We start from the raw sequence: 21,349 nt of genomic DNA, 5'->3' as shown, positions 1-21,349 counted from the left end.
TAGCAAAGCGAGGGTAAGAATTGCAATGAAGGATAGGTCAATCCTCCCAGCTTTGATCGAGGTGACAGACAGGGATTAAGTGTTTACAGGTTCCGTCGTAGTGGTCGGAGATGAAGATGGTCAAAGAGGTAGCGTAAAGGGTGAGTCGACTCGGGAGGCTATTGCATCCCATTCAGGGACAGGTAGAGGAAGGAAGAGGGAGAGAGTAAGATCAACGGTTGGGGGAAGATGCCGTGTCGGGGAAGATAGCAGAATGAGGAAGGGAAGGGGGAAGAAAAGGGTATGGTTGGATTTCTTTTAGACGGGACACGTGGTAAGGCAGATTCCATCATTGCCCAGTTTGAATTCAAATAAAACAGACAATGGGCTTGTTGGGACTGAGGAAGCAGGAGTTAGAGCCAGAGGAGACGAGGCCTCCGCTGTTGAGGGCTATCGGGCCTACGAGAGGAAGGCGGCCCAGTCATTGTCTAAGACTGGTCCAAAATATGCAAAAGTGGGCTGCAACTCCAAAGACCAATCGGGGTTGGGCCTAAGCCTAGGAGGAAAAAACCCAAATGAGACGGTGGTGTCGTTACAAAAGGAAGAAGATCCTTCTACAGGGGAAAACAACTTTTGTATTTCTTGAGGTTCAGTCGAGTAGTTCCGCAAAGAAGAAGGTGATGTTCGGTTCAAAGAAGCTGTGGTCTACCCTTTTTCCTCCAAGCTCTGAGAGCCAACAAGGTCTTCGGTGTCGCAGCGAGCCTCTATTGCACGGGAAGAATCAAGCAGACAACGAAGAGGACCCAAAGGAAGAGGCTCCCGAGGCCGATTTTCAAGCAGATCGAGGATCTAGTGCGAGTCCTCTCTTTTCTCGTCGATTTCCAAGGTTTCGGAAGAATTGTTTGGGGGAAGGGGCTTCGTTGTCAAGAAACGAAGTGGCTCTGAACAAATTTTCCTCCGACGAAGACAGGGAAGGATTTTTGGGCCGAGTGGGGTCCAATCTTCATGGCCCAGCAGTCATGGTTTTGCCCTCTACGCCTGAAATCAGAGGTAAAGGGCTTAACTTTATGGGGAATTGTGGATTGTTGGTCGCAGAAAATTTGGAGGTAATCCCGTCTTCACCTATTCAGTCACCCTCGTCTTCTATACCCCCTTCTTATGGTTTGACTTCTTTCTTTCCGAGTCCTTCTGTTCCCAATCTTCCCAGTTCAGCCTTTCAGTCTCAGTTTCCTATGGAAAATCGACTCAACTCTGAATTTTTTTCCAAAAAAGATGATGATGGTTCTATAGGTCAATCTTCTGTTGGCATCCCTAATCTTGTAATGGAGGTGATCCAGCCTGCTTATCCATACCAGATGACCGAGAGTGTTAACCCATTTTTGCCTAAACCAATTTCACCTAATAAGGCCTCCAACCTGGTTATAGTTAGCCAGGGTGTCACTGCGGGCTCCCCATCGGGTGTGTTCCAAATCAAAGGACTGTCCACCAGGAAAATGGCAAAAGTTCGTGAGGTTTTAAAGTCTCTGGATATTAAGGTAGATTCCAGGAGGAAGAGTAGATGCTCCATAGGTTTGTTAGACTTGTTGGAACTGGATTAGAGGATTAGGGTCTGTGAGTTTAATCCATGAAGATAATTAGTTGGAATACCAGGGGTTTGGGTTCAAGGAAAAAGCGAAGGGTGGTTAAAGATTTTCTGAGATCAGAAAATCCAAATGTAGTGATGATTTAGGAAACAAAAAAGGCGGAGTGTGATAGAAGGTTCGTGGGTAGTGTTTGGACAGTTAGAAATAAGGAATGGGCAGCCCTTCCGACGTGCGGGGCTTTGGTTGGGATTTTGATTATTTGGGACTCTAAAAAACTGCGTAGTGAGGAGGTGGTAATAGGCTCATTTTCGGTCTCAGTCAAGTTCACATTGGATGGATGTGAACTGTTATGGTTATCCGCAGTTTATGGCCCAAACAACACAGTACTTAGGAAGGATTTTTGGGTGGAGATTTCAAACATTTTTGGACTTCCTTCCCCGTGTTGGTGTGTGGGCGGTGATTTCAATGTCATAAGGAGAAGTTCAAAAAAATTGGGAGGTTCTAGTTTAACCCCAAGCATGAAGGACTTTGATGATTTTATAAGAGAATGTGAATTGATAGATTCACCTTTAAGGAGCGCACCATTCACTTGGTCAAACATGCAAGAGTATCCCATATGCAAGAGATTAGATCATTTTCTTTACTCTAATGAGTGGGAACAATTATTTCCTCAAAGTCTTCAAGAAGTTCTTCCTAGATGGACATAGGATCATTGGCCGATAGTCTTGGAAACCAATCCGTTCAAGTGGGGCCCAACACCATTTAGGTTTGAGAATATGTGGTTGCAACATCCTAGTTTTAAGGAGCACTTTGGAAGTTGGTGGAGAGAGTTTCAAGGAAATGGGTAGGAAGGTCACAAATTCATGAGGAAATTACAATTTGTTAAGGCCAAATTGAAAGAGTGGAATAAGGCATCTTTTGGAGAGCTAAATGAAAGGAAAAAAAGTATCCTAATTGATTTAGCTAACTTTGATACCTTGGAGCAAGAAGGGGGTCTCTCCCCTAAACTTTTAGTCCAGAGAGCTTTAAGAAAAGGGGAGTTAGAGGAGTTGATTTTGAGGGAAGAAATACATTTGAGACAAAAGGTTAGGGTGAAATGGGTTAAGGAAAGGGATTGTAACTCAAATTTTTTTCATAAAGTGGCTAATGGCAGGCGAAATAGGAAATATATCAAGGTGTTGGAGAATGAAAGAAGCCTAGTGTTGAATAATTCAGAGAACATCAAAGAGGAGATCGTAAGGTATTTTGAAAAGCTCTACACGAGCCCTTCTGAAGAGTCTTAGAGAGTTGAAGGCTTAGATTGGTCCCCTATATCTGGAGAGAGTACGTCTAGGTTGGAATCCCCTTTTACTGAAGAAGAGATTTCTAAAGCCATTTTTCAGATGGATAGGGATAAGGCACTAGGGTCTGATGACTTTACCATTGCAGTGTTTCAAGATTGTTGGGATGTGATCAAGGAGGATCTAGTGAGAGTGTTTGCAGAGTTTCACAAGAGTGGGATTATCAATCAAAGCACTAATACTTCCTTCATAGTTTTGTTACCCAAAAAAAACATGTAAAAGAAAATCTCAGACTATAGACCTATTAGCTTGATCACTAGTCTTTACAAGATAATAGTCAAAGTGTTAATAAGGCGTCTAAGAGGGGTACTTCATGAAACTATCCATCCTACTCAAGGAGCTTTTGTTCAAGGGAGACAAATTTTGGATGCAGTTTTCATAGCCAATGAGATAGTGGATGAGAAAAAACGATCAAGGAAGGAAGGAGTTGTCTTCAAAATTGACTTTGAAAAGGCTTATGACCATGTGAGTTGGGATTTTTTGGATCCCGTGTTGGAGAAGAAGGGGTTTAGTCCTAGATGGAGGAAATGGATGAGAAGTTGTTTGTCCTCGGTATCTTTTGCAATCCTAGTGAATGGAAACGCTAAAGGGTGGGTTAAGGCATCTAGAGGTTTAAGACAAAGAGACCCTTTATCCCCTTTTTTGTTCACTTTAGTTGCAGATGTATTGAGCAGGATGTTATTGAGAGCAGAGGAAAGAAATGTCTTGGAGGGTTTCAGGGTGGGTAGGAACAGGACAAGGGTGTCCCATTTACAATTTGCAAATGATACCATTTTCTTTTCTAGCACTCGAGAAGAGGATATGCTGACTCTTAAGAGTGTTTTGCTAGTGTTTGGGCATATTTTTGGGCTGAAGGTTAACCTTGACAAAAGTAATATTTATAGCATTAATCTTGAACAGAATCATCTCTTTAGGTTGGCCGAGTTGCTTGATTGCAAGGCTTCGGGGTGGCCTATACTCTACCCGGGTCTTCCTCTGGGAGGGAATCCCAAGGCTTGTGGCTTTTGGGATCCTGTGATTGAGAGGATCACGAGAAGATTAGATGGGTGGCAAAAGGCGTATTTATCTTTTGGAGGCAGGATAACTTTCATTCAATCTTGTCTCACCCATATGCCCTGTTACTTCCTCTCCTTGTTTAAGATTCCCGCCTCAAGGGCAGCAAAAATTGAGAGATTGCAAAGAGATTTTTTATGGTCAGGGGTTGGGGAAGGCAAAAGAGATCATTTGGTTAGCTGGGATGTAGTGTGTAATCCAAAGGCGAAAGAGGGATTGGGATTTGGAAAGATTTCTATAAGGAATTTCGCTCTCTTAGGGAAATGGTTGTGGAGATATTCTAGGGAGGGTTCAGCTCTGTGGCATCAGGTTATTTTAAGCATTTATGGATCACACTCCAATGGTTGGGATGCCAACACTATAGTCAGATGGTCACATCGTTGTCCTTGGAAGGCTATTGCACAAGTCTTCCAAGAGTTTTCCAAGTTTACTCGGTTTGTGGTAGGAGATGGGGAAAGAATTCAGTTCTGGGAAGACTTGTGGTGGGGGGACCAACCTTTGGGGGTCCAATATCCAAGACTACTTAGAGTAGTCACGAATAAAAATACTCTTATTTCTTCAATTCTCGGCTCTACTCGCCCCTTCTCTTGGAACTTTAACTTTCACCGTAACCTTTCCGATTTTGAGATAGAAGATTTAGAAGGCCTCATGCGGTCTCTGAATCATTTATATTTATCACTTTCGGTTCCAAATATGAGATCCTGGTCTTTATCTCCTTCAGGACTTTTTGCAGTCAAATCTTTCTTTCTTGCCTTATCCCAATTTTCTAGTTTGCCTCCAGTTTTCCCTACTAAGTTCGTCTGGAATTCTCAAGTCCCTTTCAAAGTCAAGTCCCTTGTCTGGTTAGTGGTACACAAGAAGGTAAATACTAATGACTTACTACAGTTGAGAAGACCCTACAAAGCACTTAGTCCCGACATTTGTAAGTTGTGCATGAAACATGGAGAAACAGTAGATCATCTTTTCCTCCATTGCTCTTTGACGACAAGGTTGTGGCACAAATTATTTCAGTTAGCAAAGACGGATTGGGTTCCCTCAAGGAGTATCTTTGACATGCTATCTACCAATTTTAACGGTTTTGGATCTTCTAAGAGAGGGATTGTTTTATGGCAAGCTGCGTGCATCGCTTTAATTTGGGTGGTGTGGCGAAAAAGAAATGCAAGGATTTTTTAGGATAAAGCAAGGAATTCAAAGAACCTTTGGGATTCTATTCATTTCCTTGCTTCTCTTTGGGCTTTTTGTTCTAGGGTTTTTAAGGGGATTCCCCTTAACGTGTTACAACTTGATTGGTTAGCAGTGTGTAATCCCAATGGGTTGGCCTAACCTAGAGAGTTTGTTTGTTTTTACTTTGTATTTTCTTGTATTTGATTCCTTGTAGTTTTGTTTTTCTTTGGTGGGAGGATTCCTCATCCTTCTCTTGTACATCCTTTTTATCATTTCCTTGCTTCTCTTTGGGCTTTTTGTTCTAAGGTTTTTAAGGGAATTCCCCTTAACGTGTTACAACTTGATTGGTTAGCGGTGTGTAATCCCAATGGGTTGGCCTAACCTAGAGAGTTTGTTTGTTTTTACTTTGTATTTTCTTGTATTTGATTCCTTGTAGTTTTGTTTTTCTTTGGTGGGAGGATTCCTCATCCTTCTCTTGTACATCCTTTTTATCAATATATTCCTTTGTCGTTTCCTATAAAAAAAAATATATATTAACAGTAAAACATATTTTCCACTGATGAAAGTAGAGAGATTACAGCTTTAAGGCAACTGTTGTCCATGATTGGGGATTTAAAAGCTGAACGATCTGTCCTTTGTTAAGCCCCAAATTCTAAAATGCCTGATAGTAACCCAGCAGTTAGGTAGAGTAAAAAGTGGAAACAGTAATATGACTATTGAAATTTTATTACACTTTTTTTTTTTTTTTTTGATAGACAAGTAAAATAAATATATTAACAGTGCCTAGCAAAAGAGCACCAAAATACATAGGTAGTATACACAGGATGCCAAAAAGTAAAACACAATAAAATGGGCAACAAAAACAAAGGCCCCTTCATGAGGTGGACCCTAACCAATCTATAAATGTTATATTATAGTGATCCTGTATTTATTCTCTCATTTGTCTACAAAACTGTATATCTCGTCCTTGTTCTATAACTTGTCTATTGTCATTTGTTATGGAATTAACCAGTCTCCCCCAATTTATCTTTTTACATTCCCAGAAAGTAATTCCAATTCAGAAAGTGGGATAAATAATATCATAAAAATCAATTAATTTAATTCCTAGAAACACAGAATGAAACAAGATTAGAAAATAACATAGATAGGTTAAAAACTAATACAAACCTCTTTGGCAGCTTCTGCTAAGATGACATGAAATTCCCTGAAGCAATCAGTTCCCAGAGCTCCATACAAAATCGTAACTGGGCTTGAAACACTTGAACCAAAATGGATGTGATCAAAATCAAAAAGTTCAGGCGGCTGAAATGAACCCCTGGCAACCAAAAACAAGGAAAAGACAAGCATATACAAACAGATGTACATAAGACAGCATCATATGAAAATTATAGGATTCAAAAGAAAGATATCAAACGGTTACATGAAAAATATAGGGTAGGACCTACGATTCAGTAGGGCTGCGAAGCCATAAAAGCAATTCTGCCCCATCAAAGAACAGTGACCCACCAGTATCCACCCAACAACATTTTCCACCAGGGCTTTTCGGGTTTACACCAACAAGGAAAGGATCTAATTTTTTAGTTTCCATGTTTTCATTTATCTCTGAAGTTCCCCCACCAATGTTGTTAGGGTTACTCTCATCTGTCAGGGGAAAAGACGAAAGAGATTCCTCTGCTAATTGCCGATAAAGCACCAATCTTGGGGATGCTGATCTAAGAGTAAGAGAAAATTCAAACAATGATGCCAGCGATTCACTTAAAAGAGAGTGTCCATATTTTACAATTTTTTTAAGACAATCTTTAGCTGTAAAAGAATCAGCATCATCCTTCTCAGCACTAAGCCAGACCTCAATGAACCGCCAAAATAGATCTTTCCTTTCTTTAGCTAGTAACTCACTGTAGAATGGAAACAAGTGGAAGTTATTACAGGTTTGAAAAAGATGAATTTCTTTTAAAGAAACTAAACTGCACTTCCAAATAGTAGATGAAAAAAATTCATATGTTAGTTCCAATTACAGTTAACCTCTGAGAACAACTTCTGCAGAACAAAACCAAAGACTGCAGAAATGGCCCAAAAAAGGGCATCCAAAACAAATGACAAAATTTATTTGCTAATAACTATTCAAAGAACCAAGAATATTCCCAACAGGAGCCCACTAAGCCTGTGCATGCATTGTTATCATGACATGCAAGAACACATGCCATTTGTAGAAAAGAGGGTGCTCCAAGACTTCAAGTCCACAACTTACTCATGAGACTCATGCACATGTCCCTTGTAGCTGGGATTAGCACATAGGGGTGATATATCAGAACCAGTGATCTAGCGATAACATGAAACTATTTTAGAACAAACAAATATTTTTAGTCTTAAGCAAGACACACAACTTCTAACCATTTTCCATAACAAAATTTTATTACACCCAGTATGGATGGGGTGTATTTTAAAACCACAGCATTTTTGCAAATGCTTGATGTAATGTTGAAGGGTGTGATTTACCATGTCCCAGGAGTCAGGACTTCTCATAAGTGTTTCTAAGTCCCAGCTCTTGGTCAAGATTTTTAATTCCCAAAATTCAAAGGATTTAAGATCCCCACATCTCCTCTTGTCATTTCAAAAAATGGAAAGACTGGAATATCTCTTGCCTTTGTCTTCTCTTAAAGAATCTCCTATTTAGTTTGTAGCAACAAACCTGACATGCACTGCCTAGCCACCCCTTTCTTTCTTCTTATATTTCATTCTTCTTCATCAATTTTCAGATCTGTCTGTTGGACTTTAGTCATGCAACTATCGGTTCGCAGCATATTAGTATTATAAGTTTACAGCCTTCATCTAAGAGTTTCATCACTAAACGCCTTTGTCACATGTTTTGAACTTTTTTTCTCATTTTACTGAACAGTCTTTTCCCTTTTTCCTTTCTTTATTATTTTCCAGGTTCATCTCTTGTTTTTTGGAGTGCAGTGGGTGTTGTGTTCCTCTATTAGATGGGATTTGTTGAGCTGACATGGCTCTTTCGTGTGCAAAAAAGAGAAAAAAGCGTGGAGGGCTTCTCTCTTATGCCTGTTGTGGACTATTGAAAGGAATAGAAGGGCTTTTAATGACATTACCCATTAGGGTAACCCAGTTGGTCAGGGCGAACACTAGGAAATGTGGTCCCAATAAGTAAATAGCAATAGTATTGAAAAGCGCCAAAAAGGGGTGCACCAAAGTACACAGGATGTATACAACGACTACCAAAAGGCACAAAAAAAAAGGAAGGGAAAACAAAAACCACTCCCTCCCTCAAACCAAACTCAACCAATCAATGAAATCAAATAAGGACATTGATCTTTCTCCTATAAAAAGTTTGGTCTAAAAAAACAAGCTACATAAAAATAAGACTTTTAGTCTTTGATCAAAGAAATCCACATTTTCAAACGATCTTTTGTTTCTCTCCTTTCAAATTATCCAAGAAAGGCATAAAGGAGCCGCTACCCTAACCTTTTCCCACTTCCTTCCGACAAAAGAGTCATGTCAACCTAACAAAGTCTCTCCAACTGAAGAGTAAACCACCCATGAAATACTAAAAAGAGATAACAAAAGCTACCACAACAACCTCGCCTTGCTACAATGCAGAAGGATGTGGTCATTTGACTCCTCATGAGTGTAACACAAAAAACATCTATTAGCCAATGACCAATCTCTCCACTATAGCTAATCAAGAGTCCAAGTTTTTCCCTAAATCGCCTCCCAAGCAAAAAAACTCACCTTAGGTGGAACCCAAGCATTCCACCTAGTACTTACTGAGAACGGCACTGATCTCCCCATCTCAAGACTAGAGTAAAGGGACTTAACAAAGAAAGTTTCACTCCTTGTCTCCAACCACCACACCTTATCCTCTCCTTCATCAACTACCACCTTATCTTGTAGCCTTGCCAAGAAGCACTCCACAATTTCAATCTCCCAATCATTTAAACACCTAGAGAATCTAGGAGTCTAAACACCCCTTCCATTAGAATGAAACCACAAGTCCACCACCTAAGCCTCCTTTTTTTTTTTTTTTTGATAGATAAAAAGGAAGTATATTAAACGAAAAGAGGAAGCACCAAAAATAGTGTCCTCCAAGTATACAGGGAGTATACAAACAAGCCCAAAGACACACTCCTAAGGGGAAAGGAAAGCAACACACCACCTTCCCTTACTTAGAGCCTAACCAGTCTAAAAAACTTACAAGAGAAGGACTTAAAACTAAAGAAACCCTGACCTAAGACCAAAGATTACATACAAAAGAATATTTCAATATTTGAAGCGAAAGTTCCCCATTCCCAAAAGCTAAAAAATTCCTTTCCTTCCAGACTGACCAAAAAATACATAAGGGAATCATTTGCCAAGCCTTCTTACGAACTTTCCCAACAAACGCTCCATGCCACCTAAGAAGAGTTTCCTTCACTATACACGAAAAAGTCCAAGTCACATCAAAGAGGGAGAAAAGAAGATTCCACAAGACCCGCGTCTTAACACAATGAAGTAAAAGGTGATTCACCGTTTCTACTTCAGATAGACAAAGAAAACACCTGTTTGCCAAAGAGAACCCCCTCCTTTGAAGTTGCTCCAAAGTTAAGACTTTACCCCAGGAAGCCTCCCAAGCGAAGAATGCTACCTTAGGAGGCACTCTCACCCTCCAAATACTATCACAAGGGAACAAAGAAGGACCTCCGAGCTCCAAAATAGAATAAAGAGACTTGACTGAGAAAGCGCCACACTTTAAAGCTATCCAGAATACTCTATCTTCCTCCTCCCTTTGCACCCGGAAGGCTTGGATCTTCTGCAAAAAATGCTCCACCAACTCGATCTCCCAATCATTAAACGCCCTTGCAAAAAGAGGGGTCCAACCATCCCCATCACCAACGGGATTCCAAACATCCGAAACCCAAGCATTCTTAGACAAAGAGATGGAAAATAAAGAGGGGAAGGACTCATAAAGTGGTTCATCTCCACACCACTTGTCTGTCCAGAATCTCACTCTCTGCCCACTACCGACATGGTAGGCCAATCTTCCATTTAAAAACAACCACTCCTTCCTAATTGCTTTCCAAACCCCAACACCGTATCTCCCACTTACTTCCCAAGTGCACCAACCCCCCTCCTCTTCACCACTCCTTCGTAATTGCTTTCCAAAGTCCACCACCTAAGCCTCCTTTGAACTAGCTAAGGTAAATAAGGAGGGAAAAGAAACACTTAAAGGTTCGTTGTCACACCATTTATCCTTCCAAAACTTTACCCTTCTCCTATTGCCCACAAAGAAGGATATTCTACAATTTACTACCTCCCACAATTTTCTTATAACCTTCCATAACCCAACACCATAACCATCGCTCGTTTGTTGGTTCATCTCTTGTTGATTTTCTTTTTCTTTTCTTTTCTTTTTTCTTTGATAGGCAAATATCCATTATATTAATAGTACCTAACAAGAGAGCACACTAAAGAATACACGACGATGTAAACAAAGGCACCAAACGGCCATACCAAATGGAGGAATACACGAAAAAAAACTCCCACACACTACATAAAGCTCAACCAATCAATAAAATCCAACATGGACAAAGGACAATCTCCTACTTACTCTCTAACCCATTCATAAATGATCGTTTGATTTTTTAACCCGCTTTTTCAATATTCTCAGACATTCACCTATTTATCTCCTTCACATGGTCCAAAATAGGCATAAGGGAGCAACTCTCCAAGCTTTCTTCCTTTGTCTCCCATCAAAGGATCCATGCCAACTCACAACAGCATTCTTTAATAAGAAGTGCATTACCCACTCTATTCTAAATAGAGCGTAAATCAGTTGCCACAAGGTTTTTGCTTTCAAACAGTGAAGGAGGATGTGATCAACTATTTCTTCTACTTTTTTATACATAAAACATCTATTTGGCATCATCCATCCCCTTTTTTGAGCTAGTTTGTAACAGTCAGGAAGAAGAAGACATGGTATAGACTAAAAAATAGAACTTTTATTGAATAAACGTCTCATAATCCTTACCAAAAGAACCAATCTCTTTATACCTAAGAGTCATTGACTCAGCAAAAATAATCCTCACTCTTGATAGGCTTCAGAGAAGAGGGTGGCAATTTCCTAACCGTTGTTTCTTGTGATGGTGTGAAGAGGAAACGATTAATCATATTTTAATTCATTGTACAGTGGTAAGAGGGTTGTGGGATATCATTCTTGTGTTGTGTGGTGTTCAGTGGGTCTTTCCAGAATCTGTAAAGGAGGTTCTATGTAACTAGAAGGGCTCTTTTGTGGGGAAAAAAAGGAAAAAATTGTGGAAGTCCATTTCGCTGTACATTTTTTGGACAATTTGGAAGGAGAGGAATAGGCTAGTTTTTAAGGGGGGGGGGGGGGGGGGTGTTAGCAGTTCAGAAGTTAAAAACTTCGTTTGTGTGTAATATTTGGGGTTGGGCTAAAGTGCACATTGGTATGGAGTCGAACTCCCTAATAGGTTTCTTGGAGTGGTTAGCCTCCAATTAGGGGTTGGGGTGTTTTGTTTTTTGGTTGGGAGGCCATAGTCACCTCATATACTCCCTGTATGCTTTGCGGCTTTTTTGCCTTCTGTTAATATATGTGCTTACTTATCAAAAAAAAAAATTGACTCAGCAAAAATAAAAGGAAAGCATAAATCATAGAATAAAATCAAACAAAATCAAGCAATTGTCAAACTTGGCTTATTTAGAAATACCTAAAATAACCAAAATAAAATCAGCAATTGCTTCATAAGTGGTTTGAGAGATACTATCAAGAATCAAGTAAGCCAAGTTTGATTTTATTTTGGTTATTTTAGGTATTTCTGAATAAGCCAAGTTTGGCAATTGCTTGATTTTATTTGATTTTATTCCGTGATTTATGCTTTCCTTTTATTTTTGTTGAGTCAGTGACTCTTAGGTATAAAGAGATAGGTTCTTTTGGTAGAGATTATGAGAAGTTTATTCAATAAAAGCTCTATTTTTTAGTCTATACCGTGTCTTCTTCCTGGCTGTTACATAGTCCAACCTCAATATCCTTCCCCACACAGCTTATGAGGCAAAAAAGTTGAGTCTCTATGGAACCCAAGGATTCCAAACAATTCCTGAAGGAAAAAAGCCTTCGCATTTTCATCGGACAAAGAGGAGTAGAGAGATTTAACTGAAAAAGTACCATGCTTTGAGTTTCATTTTCTTTTTCTAAATTTATGCTTAGTGTTATTTCATAGGTTTTCACTTTAATTTCTTTAGCCTTGCACTAAAATTAGGATGATGCCCATATTCTCTTTTAACTGCATCCAGCTCCTTTATATAATAAATATGTAACTTAGTGCTCAGTTGGATATGCATTCTATTTCCTATTTTTAAAAATAGAAAAATAGTAGTAACTTCTATATTCTTATATAAAAAATATGGACTTACCTTATGTCCTCAAAAAATACTTTTAAAATGGTTCAAATTTGAAATATTAAATATTCTTTAATACCTTAATTTTTTAAAACAGCTTTTAAAATATCATTACCTTTTTAAGGTAAACCTGAAAGAGTTTCTGCATTTTATATAGGAGTTATATCATTTTCTGTTTTTAAAACAGGAAACAAGAAGTATATCCAAATGACACCTTAGTTTACTATTTTATAATTAACAGGGGATTTATGATATGAATTTTCTAGATATAAATAACTGATGGGTAAAAGGAAACAAATGAATCTGGTTCACTGTACTTTTTAAGAAAAAATAATATGCAGAAACAAAATTATATGAGAATATGTAGCATTTACCATCCAGTTGATCAAACTGCTTTCACTGGAACCTTAAAACAACCAGGTCTAATGATCTAATGATCTCAAGTCTCAACTTTGATTCAATTAAGAAAAAAGAAAAGTATTTACAATATGATGGTGATTTCTTTCACGTGTTTTGGGAATTCTATTAGAGGCAAAACTCTTTGGAAAATCATGTGTCTCTCTCTGTTATGGATTGTGTAGAGAAAGAGGAATGCTAGGATTTTCGAGGACATTTGGAAAACACCGGTAATGATGTGGGATCAACTTCATTTCTATGTTTCTTTTTAGGCTCACTGTACAGACATTTTTAAACACTATCCTTTGAGATGTAATTTAGCTTAGTTGACTTTTGATATGTACACCTAGGATTGGGTTTATAGGGTCAAGAGACGTTATACTTGTATAGGCTTTTTGTACCTCTTGTATAGCCTTCCTTGGTTACTAGAGGTTTACTCAGTTCTTTTGATCAGATTTGTACATCATGGGGAGGATTCCTCATCCTTCTCGTGTTTCTTTTCTTATTAATATATATGTTTTGTTTCTGATCAAAAACAAAACAAAAAAAAAAGTATATTGTGGAAGAGAGGATGAATAATGATGCAACCCAAAGTTAAGAAGCTTGAAGACCTCGGCACTAATCTTATTGTAGTGGCAAAACCTTGCTGATGATGAGCAAAGACTGAAACACTTCTCACCATCGATCTTAAACTAAGGCAATCTTGGTCACTTAAACATCTTCATGAGGAGAGAGTGAGACTTCGGAATTTGTTCTAATATTAAGGGTGATAGAATTTTGGTTAGCATTTAATTTTGATCAATGTTATATACCTCCATTGGCCACTACAAATTATTTTTTCATATCTAATTTATGATCAGTGCTTCATTCATAGGGATGTCCTTCTAATTTTCATGGCAAAGTATGATGTTTCAGATTATTTTTATCACTCAGCTGCTTATGATCAGTGCTTCATTCATAGGGATGTCCTTCTAATTTTCATGGCAAAGTATGATGTTTCAGATTATTTTTATCACTCAGCTGCTCAAAATTGGATCAAGGAAATAACTAAAATAAAACAAGAAGCAAAAATTGTATTTGAAACCAAAAAAATCAAAAGAACAACATAATCTGAATTGCAGAAAGTAAATGTTTCAATTCCTCAAAGAAGTAAAGAGCAGTAAACTCTCAAATCTTGAGATTCCAGATTCCATGAATTTCTGAGTTCTGGGACTTCAAAATTCTCGAACAATTGAAGAGAATGAACAGGACCTTAAGACACCTAAAGGCTCAATTTGGATCCTGGAAATTGCCTTCCTTTTCTTACATTCACTCTGTGATCGAATTGAACCTAAAGAGGAAAAGTGGACAATTCTTTATTCACACTCCCTCAGTCTCACATGACCTCTAGGATTTCCAATGACAATCTTAGCACCAGTGTTAAATATGCTTCCCTCGTATCATATTCACAGTGATTCTAAGCTGGAACGGTTTTAGGCAATGAAAAAAAGCCTACTTTGTGAACAAAAGAGCTAGTATTTAATGATCAACTAAGCTTACATTATGAACCCAATGATTGTTACAACTTCAGATATAATTACAAGATCAAAAATTCAAATCTTTTTTATTCTGAATAAATGGCAACCAACATTTCCACAGCCACTCAATCTCGCTCACAAACACCCATTTCAAAATTCACGTAAATTGAACTCACCCATACAACTCTACTATCAAACCTTTAAAAATTATGATAAAACCCATCTCAAATTTCAGAAAACTCAATATATAATCACACGTGTCATACATATAAAGATCAAAAAACCAAACTTTTAATTGTCAATGAATGCCAAACAACGACTCCCACACCCCACTCAATCTCACCCACAAAGACCCTTTTCAAAATTCACAAAAACTGAACTAGCCCAACAGTCCTATGCTCAAAACCATCAAAACAATGAAAATAACAACAGACCAACGAAAAACCCACCTTCAAATGCAGCCAAAACAATTCCCTTGCACAACCAATTCAATAATTACACCCACAAAAACAATGAGAAAAATCACATACCCAGCTTCCAGAAGAAGTGGGGTGCCAGACCATTTGGCCCGAACCGCCACTTGCACGTTCTTGGGTCGACGATTATCAGCTACAACCGAACCATTCCAACACAGGCTTGCACAAGCCAGAACCACCAAAACCCAGAACCCAGATCTGAAATGGGTCCCCATTGGTGATTGAAAATGGGTTCGGATCTATCCGATGAATAGATCCACCGTCGATTAGTATCAGAAGACTCAGAGACGACGAAGACTTCTGGGTTTTTGGAGGAGCTTGTTGCAGTTTCCACTGAGTGCACTTAGGGCTCTGAGATTTTCCCTCTGGTTTGCCTGTACTCAATGCGGGGCTGCCACGTCAGGACTCTGTGGGTTTTTAGTCTTTCTGGAGGAAAGTTCAAGGGTAGTTTGGGAATGTACGGATTTGGGGTTTTGGGCCACGTCCTGTTTTCGAGGTGTCGGCCTATGGTTGGACATTTCAAGTCACGTAGGTCAATATCGGGTCGGGTCAACCAGTCATGTCGGGTTTACAAGAAATCCTAGTAAATCGTCACTAACCAATCAAAATATATTTGGTAGAAGAAATTATTCTTTAAAATAGTCTTCTTCTTTTTTTCTTTAAATTAATTTGAAATCGTATCTTAAAAATATAGTTTTGATAGACATTATAAACCATAATTTAAGAATATTATTTCTAAATATATATACTAAAATCGCAATTTCAAAATAAAATATCTAAATTTATATTAAAATTGCATTTTTAAAATACAATTTCTAACAAATTTTTTAAAAATAAAAAATAAAAGATAGAATACATAAAAGAAATAGGCTATTAAATATATGTCATTATTATTTTATGAAAAATTAGGGTCCTGTGAGGTAATTATTTCCAAAACCAATTTTAAAAAACAGTTTTTAAAAATAGATTTTGAAAATTATTATTTCCAAAAAAAAAATTTAACATTTTTAAATATGTTTTAAAAGTAAATTTATATCAAGTGTTTTATTTTTAATCATTTTACATATTAGTATAATTATTTAAAAATAAATAAATTAAAACAATTAAAATATTCTTTTTTTTTAAAATACCATATTTTCTATTCTTAAGAATAGAAAACAAAAAATGGTATCTAATTGTCAATTATTTTCTTTTTCTTTTTTCTTTTGAATGAAAAATAAAAATAGTTTTTGATTATCAAACATTATTTCTTATTTCTTTTTGTTTTGAAAAATAGAAAGTTATTTTCAAAAATAATTTTCAAACATTATAAATTTATAGATTCTCTTTTTCCTTCAACAAAAGCCACCTCTCCAAATATTTACATTCAAATCACTGCCCTTTCAAAAATTAATTTTACAAATTTACATTTGCCTAAAATTATGGGTGACCTATCTCATAAATACATTTCTAGTACACCAATCTTTAAGAATCAAAATTTTGATATCATATTAAATTATAAATCACTCAAAAATTGAAAATGTTTGATGATAGAACAATCATATTTATCAAGTAAATTAAAACTTTTGTTTCATTTATCTCATATTTCTAGAACCAAAGTAAATTAAACTTCTGTCTAAAAAATGTTTTTAACCTAAAAAATATTTTTTTATAAAAATGATAAGGTATTTGGTAAAATTTAAAAAATATTTTTAACTAAAAAAACATTTTCGCTAAAAACATTTCAAGGTCAAACACTGTCAAACGCATTCTATAATTGGTTATTTTTTTACTCAAAAGTGTTTTTAAGAGAATTATCTATCAAGTATTTATTAAAAAAAAAAGTATAAGTGATTTTTCAAAATTTTAAAAATGTTTTTAAAATTTTGTCGAACACCTAATTTTTTTTCAAAAACACTTTCACTTTTTAGATTAAAAATATTTTTTAAAATTATTGTCAAACAGACCATTATACCCTTAAAGTTGATGACCAAAGGGCAATACCATTGAGCAAGACTCATGAGGTTTTGGGCAACTAACCCTAGTAATTTTCAATACATGGAATGCAACATATATAAGTTACAATTCAATTTCTACAAAAAAAGATCATGACCCAAGAAATTTTAGGATGCTATGATGATGAACCTCTTATATTTATACATGCAGCCAAGAAAGTTGCAGCTCTTCAATGTAATGGTCAGTTTCTTTGCTCTGAGAGAAAGAACATCACACAAAAATCCAACTCACTTTAGGTTCCAAGATTCCAAACTTTTACTTTCTTTTTCTCTTCACTGTATCTGCATCAAAACTGAGCTCAATGCTCACTTCCCAGGCATCTGATGAAAACAAATACCCATCTTGTGTCAATCAATCCAAAAGCCTTCCAATATGGTCTTGTAGAAAAGAAAGAAAAAAGGAAGGTATGCAGCAAATGCTTAAGAAAAATCAAGAGCTTTCCTCAAAGCTGCAAAAAAAAAGGGCACATTTCAAAGGCACTTACCTGTCCATCAAGGCCACTTTGGTATTGAGCTGAGACTCTTATCTGCATTTAACAGAGTGTTAGCAACTTCAATATATGTTTGATATGTTGCAGATTTCATTCCATGCTGAAGGTAACAAGGATCGGGCGCTCCTGTCCACCATTAATCTCTGAGTATGACCTTTGAGGCTAGCTTCAGTGTATAAGGATGGACATACTAACACGTTCCAGTAATTAGCATGAAAGGTATAAAATCCGACACTATAAGTGTGATATGCAAGTAAGCTCAGGTGGGGTTCTTTTTTTCACATCAACTTCTCAAAAATCACTGATCCAGGCCGAACACCTCGACCAACAACAGTTTCAGATTGCAGGGCACCATGATAATTTCAAAAGACAGAAAAGAACTTGGTGTTTAAGTAAATAGAAGTTGTTGATCTTACACTATAAATTAGTATTGACATCAAATTGCTTCACTTACATAAAAACATGTACTTGGAATTGCTTCAAATGAGAAAGCATATCTTTTTTCTGTCTTTTCATGCAATTAACTATATTAACTAGTGTTCTCTACTGCAGCATTACCAAAAGTACAACGATCTTCTATCAGGAGAAAGGAGGGAAGCACCTGTTCCTCACTACACTGAGGGAAGAGCTTTAACGCACTTCAGAACACCTCGTCTGTGAAAAGCCCATCAAGCCTGCAGCTGTCCTCTAAAACGTCCTTCCCTAATTCCCCAAATAAAGTATTAAGGCATACAAACATTCTTAAGGAAGAGATAGCATCAAGGCAAATCAAAACCAGAAAAACTCTTTTAAGACATCGAAAGTACATATATGAGAAGCTTGTAATTGTCTAAATTACAGTTCAAATTCTATGACTAAGATCTTAATGTCGTACAATGAACCTTTTTGCCAGCTAGTAATCAAACTCACAGCTCTACAATGAAGAAGTCAATGCTTAACTCTTACTCCCCACATAAACATTAATACACAAAACTACAGGTAGTATCTATATTACAAGTCGACTTCTCAAGAATTTCCTTTCTATAGAGATCCTTTTTGCCCATTTTGGTTTCCGATGAGTCAGTAGGAAATGGAAATTTAGAAATTTCTAAAATTTCATTTCATACTATCACCTTATAGGAAACCAAACTGAGCTGGATGCTTACTGCTGTGCATAGGGTTTGTAAAAAAATAAAATAACATCAGCTAATATCCATCTATGATACATTCGTTTGTGTCCATCAATCTCCAAGCCTTCTTCTATGGTCTCATCTTCTCAACAACATTCCATGAATCAACTGAGGGAGTTCGATCCATGCAGCCTTTTGGGTCAAGAGACTATACATTATAAACATTCTTGATTACCTGAGCATGTCTCCTGTGTGTAATTTAGGTCCGCTCAATGCTGGTGATATGCTAAACGTATTCCCATCAGTGAGAAACGAAGGGTGCCCAAGAGGCACTGGCCTATCAGGAATGGCAGGAACCTCAACATCGCCTTCGAGCATTTTCAGTGCATCTGAAATGGTAGGCCTGAGAGCCACCATAACATGAGCACACAAAATCCCAACCAGCAAAAATCTCTCCATTATCGCCTTTGGGTTTGAATTTGATGAATCCCCATCTTTCACCAAAGAAGCATCTAAAGCCTCTTCTGCTTTCCCAGCTTTCACCATTGACCAAGCCCAATCCGTTATCAAAAATGCCCGAGGCGATCTTGATGACAAATCAAGAGCTTTTCTCCCACACATTATCTCCAAAACAACCACCCCAAAGCTATAAACATCGCTCTTCTCAGTCAGCTGTCCATAGAGGGCATACTCTGGGGCTAGGTACCCATGAGTACCGGCCACTCTAGTAGTGAGATGAGACTGCCCTTCTCTGCTCTGCTTCGCTAGCCCAAAATCGGCCACTCTTGCTCTCATATCTGCATCCAACAGTATGTTTGTGGCCTTAATATCTCGATGATATATCGCGGGTTTCACTCCATAGTGAAGATAAGCAAGCCCCTTTGCCACATCCAAGATTATGCTCTTCCTCTGAGGCCATGTCAGTGGCTTCTTTCCCATTCCATTCCCATTTCCATTCTCCCATTTCGAAAACAAATGGTCATCAAGATTCCCATTTGGCATGTAATCATAAACAAGGTACCTCGGGCTTGCCCTGTCATCATAACCCTCACCTCCATCAACCACACAACAACCTCTAAGGGGAACGAGATTCCGATGCTTCAAATTGCTAATGATCTCAATCTCATTACAAAAGTCTGCATCAACCTGAATATCGGACTCTATAATCTTCTTGACTGCAACAGTGCTCCCATCTGCTAAAGTCCCCTTGTAAACAAGACCAAACCCCCCTCGCCCAATGAAATTCTTCTGCGAAAAATTGTCGGTTGCCCTCTCAAGGTCCGGAATTTTGAACCAGATTGAACCAGTATTCGGCCTAACCCGCGGCCTAGACCCTCCCAAATCCTCCAAATCCACTCCGAAAAACCCTGAACCACTCCTCTTACTCTTCTTCCCCCACTTCCTCTCCCACCAAAAGTACAGCCCCAACAAGCAGGACATCACCAATACAGCAACACCCGCCCCTGTAAACCCAAAAATCAGAGCCGAATGGCTCTTACTACTAGACCCCTCATCAGAATTCAAAGGTACTGCGAGTACACACGACATTGCGCCAGTACTCTCAGGCCCAGCCTCATTTACAATTCCAGCAGCATACAAAACCGTGAAATAAAAGCAATCCGTAGAATGAGACTTGTTGCCATCAATCTCAATCAACTTGGATTGAACCTCGAACCCAGCGTTCACGCAGGCGTCACATGCTGTCAGGTCGGTCAGATCCGCCCGGCAGCTGCTGTCGAGGGCGGTGGAGGGGCCGAGTTTCGCCACCCAGTCGGAGATGTTCTGCACACCGGCACATATGTCAGGTCCAATCACGAACTGCTGAGGATCAAAGCAAGAAGAGGCGAGGTTGTTGGCCAGGGGGAGAGAGGTGAGCTTGGATTGAAAATCGTGGAGACAGGATTGGGAGGTGGAGACGTCCGGGAGATTAAAGAGGGAGGTCTCTTTGAGGTGTTGAGCGAGTGAGACTGCAAAGAGGCTGAGGAGAGTTGTGCAACATGAGCTTTTGCTGTTGACGCTGGTGTTGCCCTGTGAGACGAAGTTGTGGCAGTTTGAGGAGTTCCATGAGATTCTGAGAACGTAGTTGAAGTCCATGGGACATGCGGAGGCGTTGGAGGATTGAGAGAGAGCGGTGGTGGCGGAGACAGAGAGGAGACAGAGAGTCGTCAGCAGGCTCAAAGCCCAGCTGAAGTTGCTGCCGTTGCCCATGTTTGTTAGCTGTGTTTCTGGGTTTGGGAGGATTTATGGTGGGTGGCTTCTGATGTGGGAAAATTTGGAGTTGCAGAGATAGATATGATACCTACAGCGAAGGGAAGGGAGTCAAAGGGAAGGGAGTCAAAAACGCCTCCCTCTTTGTCATCCTCGGCTGCTGGCTGGAGAGCTAAGGTTAGTCCAGTCCCAGATTCTGGAGCGTGCACTCCACGCGCTAGGGTTGGTGTGGGCCCTCGGATAGATAGTTTGGCATTGCAGGCCTCAACTCGATTTTAATTAAAATAAATTATTAAATTATTTTTCTATAAGATCATATATATATATATGTATATATATAAATTATACCCTAAGAAAATTAAATTTAATCCAATCAAATTATACTTTGTTAGGAAAATATAGTGTAAGATTAGTTTTTAATTATTGATTAGACTTGACCAAAATTCCAATAATTATTTTTGATAAATTTATATATTTTTTAAACAAATAATACCATAAATATAGAATAAAATCAAGAAAAAAATATATAGTGTACAAATATTTTTCAATCTTAGATAAAACCTATTATTACTGACATGATATATATTTTCAACGAGTAATATTATAGTATTGATAAAATTTTCTCAAATAAACAG

General features: G+C 38.1%; 2 protein-coding genes across 6 annotated transcripts in view; both read right to left on the bottom strand.

Moving 5' to 3' along the window:
* The window catches only part of LOC100256709 (UDP-glucose:glycoprotein glucosyltransferase), a 72,268-nt gene extending 56,971 nt beyond the window's left edge, over positions 1 to 15,297 (bottom strand). For both annotated transcript variants that reach the window (XM_010659381.3, XM_059741367.1), the window contains exons 1-3: positions 14,967 to 15,297; positions 6,565 to 7,014; positions 6,287 to 6,434 (exon numbers count right to left, since the gene is read on the bottom strand). In XM_010659381.3, coding sequence (XP_010657683.1) covers positions 6,287 to 6,434; positions 6,565 to 7,014; positions 14,967 to 15,127 — 759 coding nt within the window. In that variant the 5' untranslated portion in view covers positions 15,128 to 15,297. The remainder of the gene's footprint in view (positions 1 to 6,286; positions 6,435 to 6,564; positions 7,015 to 14,966) is intronic.
* Positions 15,298 to 16,866: 1,569 nt separating this feature from the next.
* On the bottom strand, positions 16,867 to 20,855 carry LOC100251586 (probable receptor-like protein kinase At1g11050). 4 transcript variants are annotated; one of them, XR_002031347.2, is made up of 4 exons: positions 18,742 to 20,833; positions 17,999 to 18,099; positions 17,392 to 17,433; positions 16,867 to 17,227 (listed from the first exon to the last, which is right to left on the bottom strand). XR_002031347.2 is itself a non-coding variant. In XM_059740988.1 (2 exons), exons 1-2 carry the CDS (start codon positions 20,712 to 20,714, stop codon positions 18,066 to 18,068), a joined length of 2,007 nt encoding a protein of 668 aa, XP_059596971.1. In that variant the 5' UTR covers positions 20,715 to 20,855; the 3' UTR covers positions 16,867 to 18,065. The 4 variants fall into 4 exon arrangements, 1 of the variants encoding a protein (XP_059596971.1); XR_002031344.2 differs by having other exon boundaries at positions 17,392 to 18,099; XR_002031346.2 differs by having other exon boundaries at positions 16,867 to 17,433.
* Positions 20,856 to 21,349: the final 494 nt, after the last annotated feature.

This window comes from Vitis vinifera, chromosome 12, assembly GCF_030704535.1.
Source record: "Vitis vinifera cultivar Pinot Noir 40024 chromosome 12, ASM3070453v1".
Classification (NCBI taxonomy): domain Eukaryota; kingdom Viridiplantae; phylum Streptophyta; class Magnoliopsida; order Vitales; family Vitaceae; genus Vitis; species Vitis vinifera.
The sequence above is the reverse complement of the archived record's forward strand: the minus strand, read 5'-3'. Positions and strand labels throughout refer to the sequence as shown.

Coding starts and splice junctions, on each gene's coding strand:
- LOC100251586 (XM_059740988.1), bottom strand. CDS start 20,714: ATGGGCAACGGCAGCAACTTCAGCTGGGCTTTGAGCCTGCTGACGACT. Junction 18,100..18,741: donor CACACAGGAGACATGCTCAG/GTAATCAAGAAT, acceptor TTGGGGAATTAG/GGAAGGACGTTTTAGAGGAC.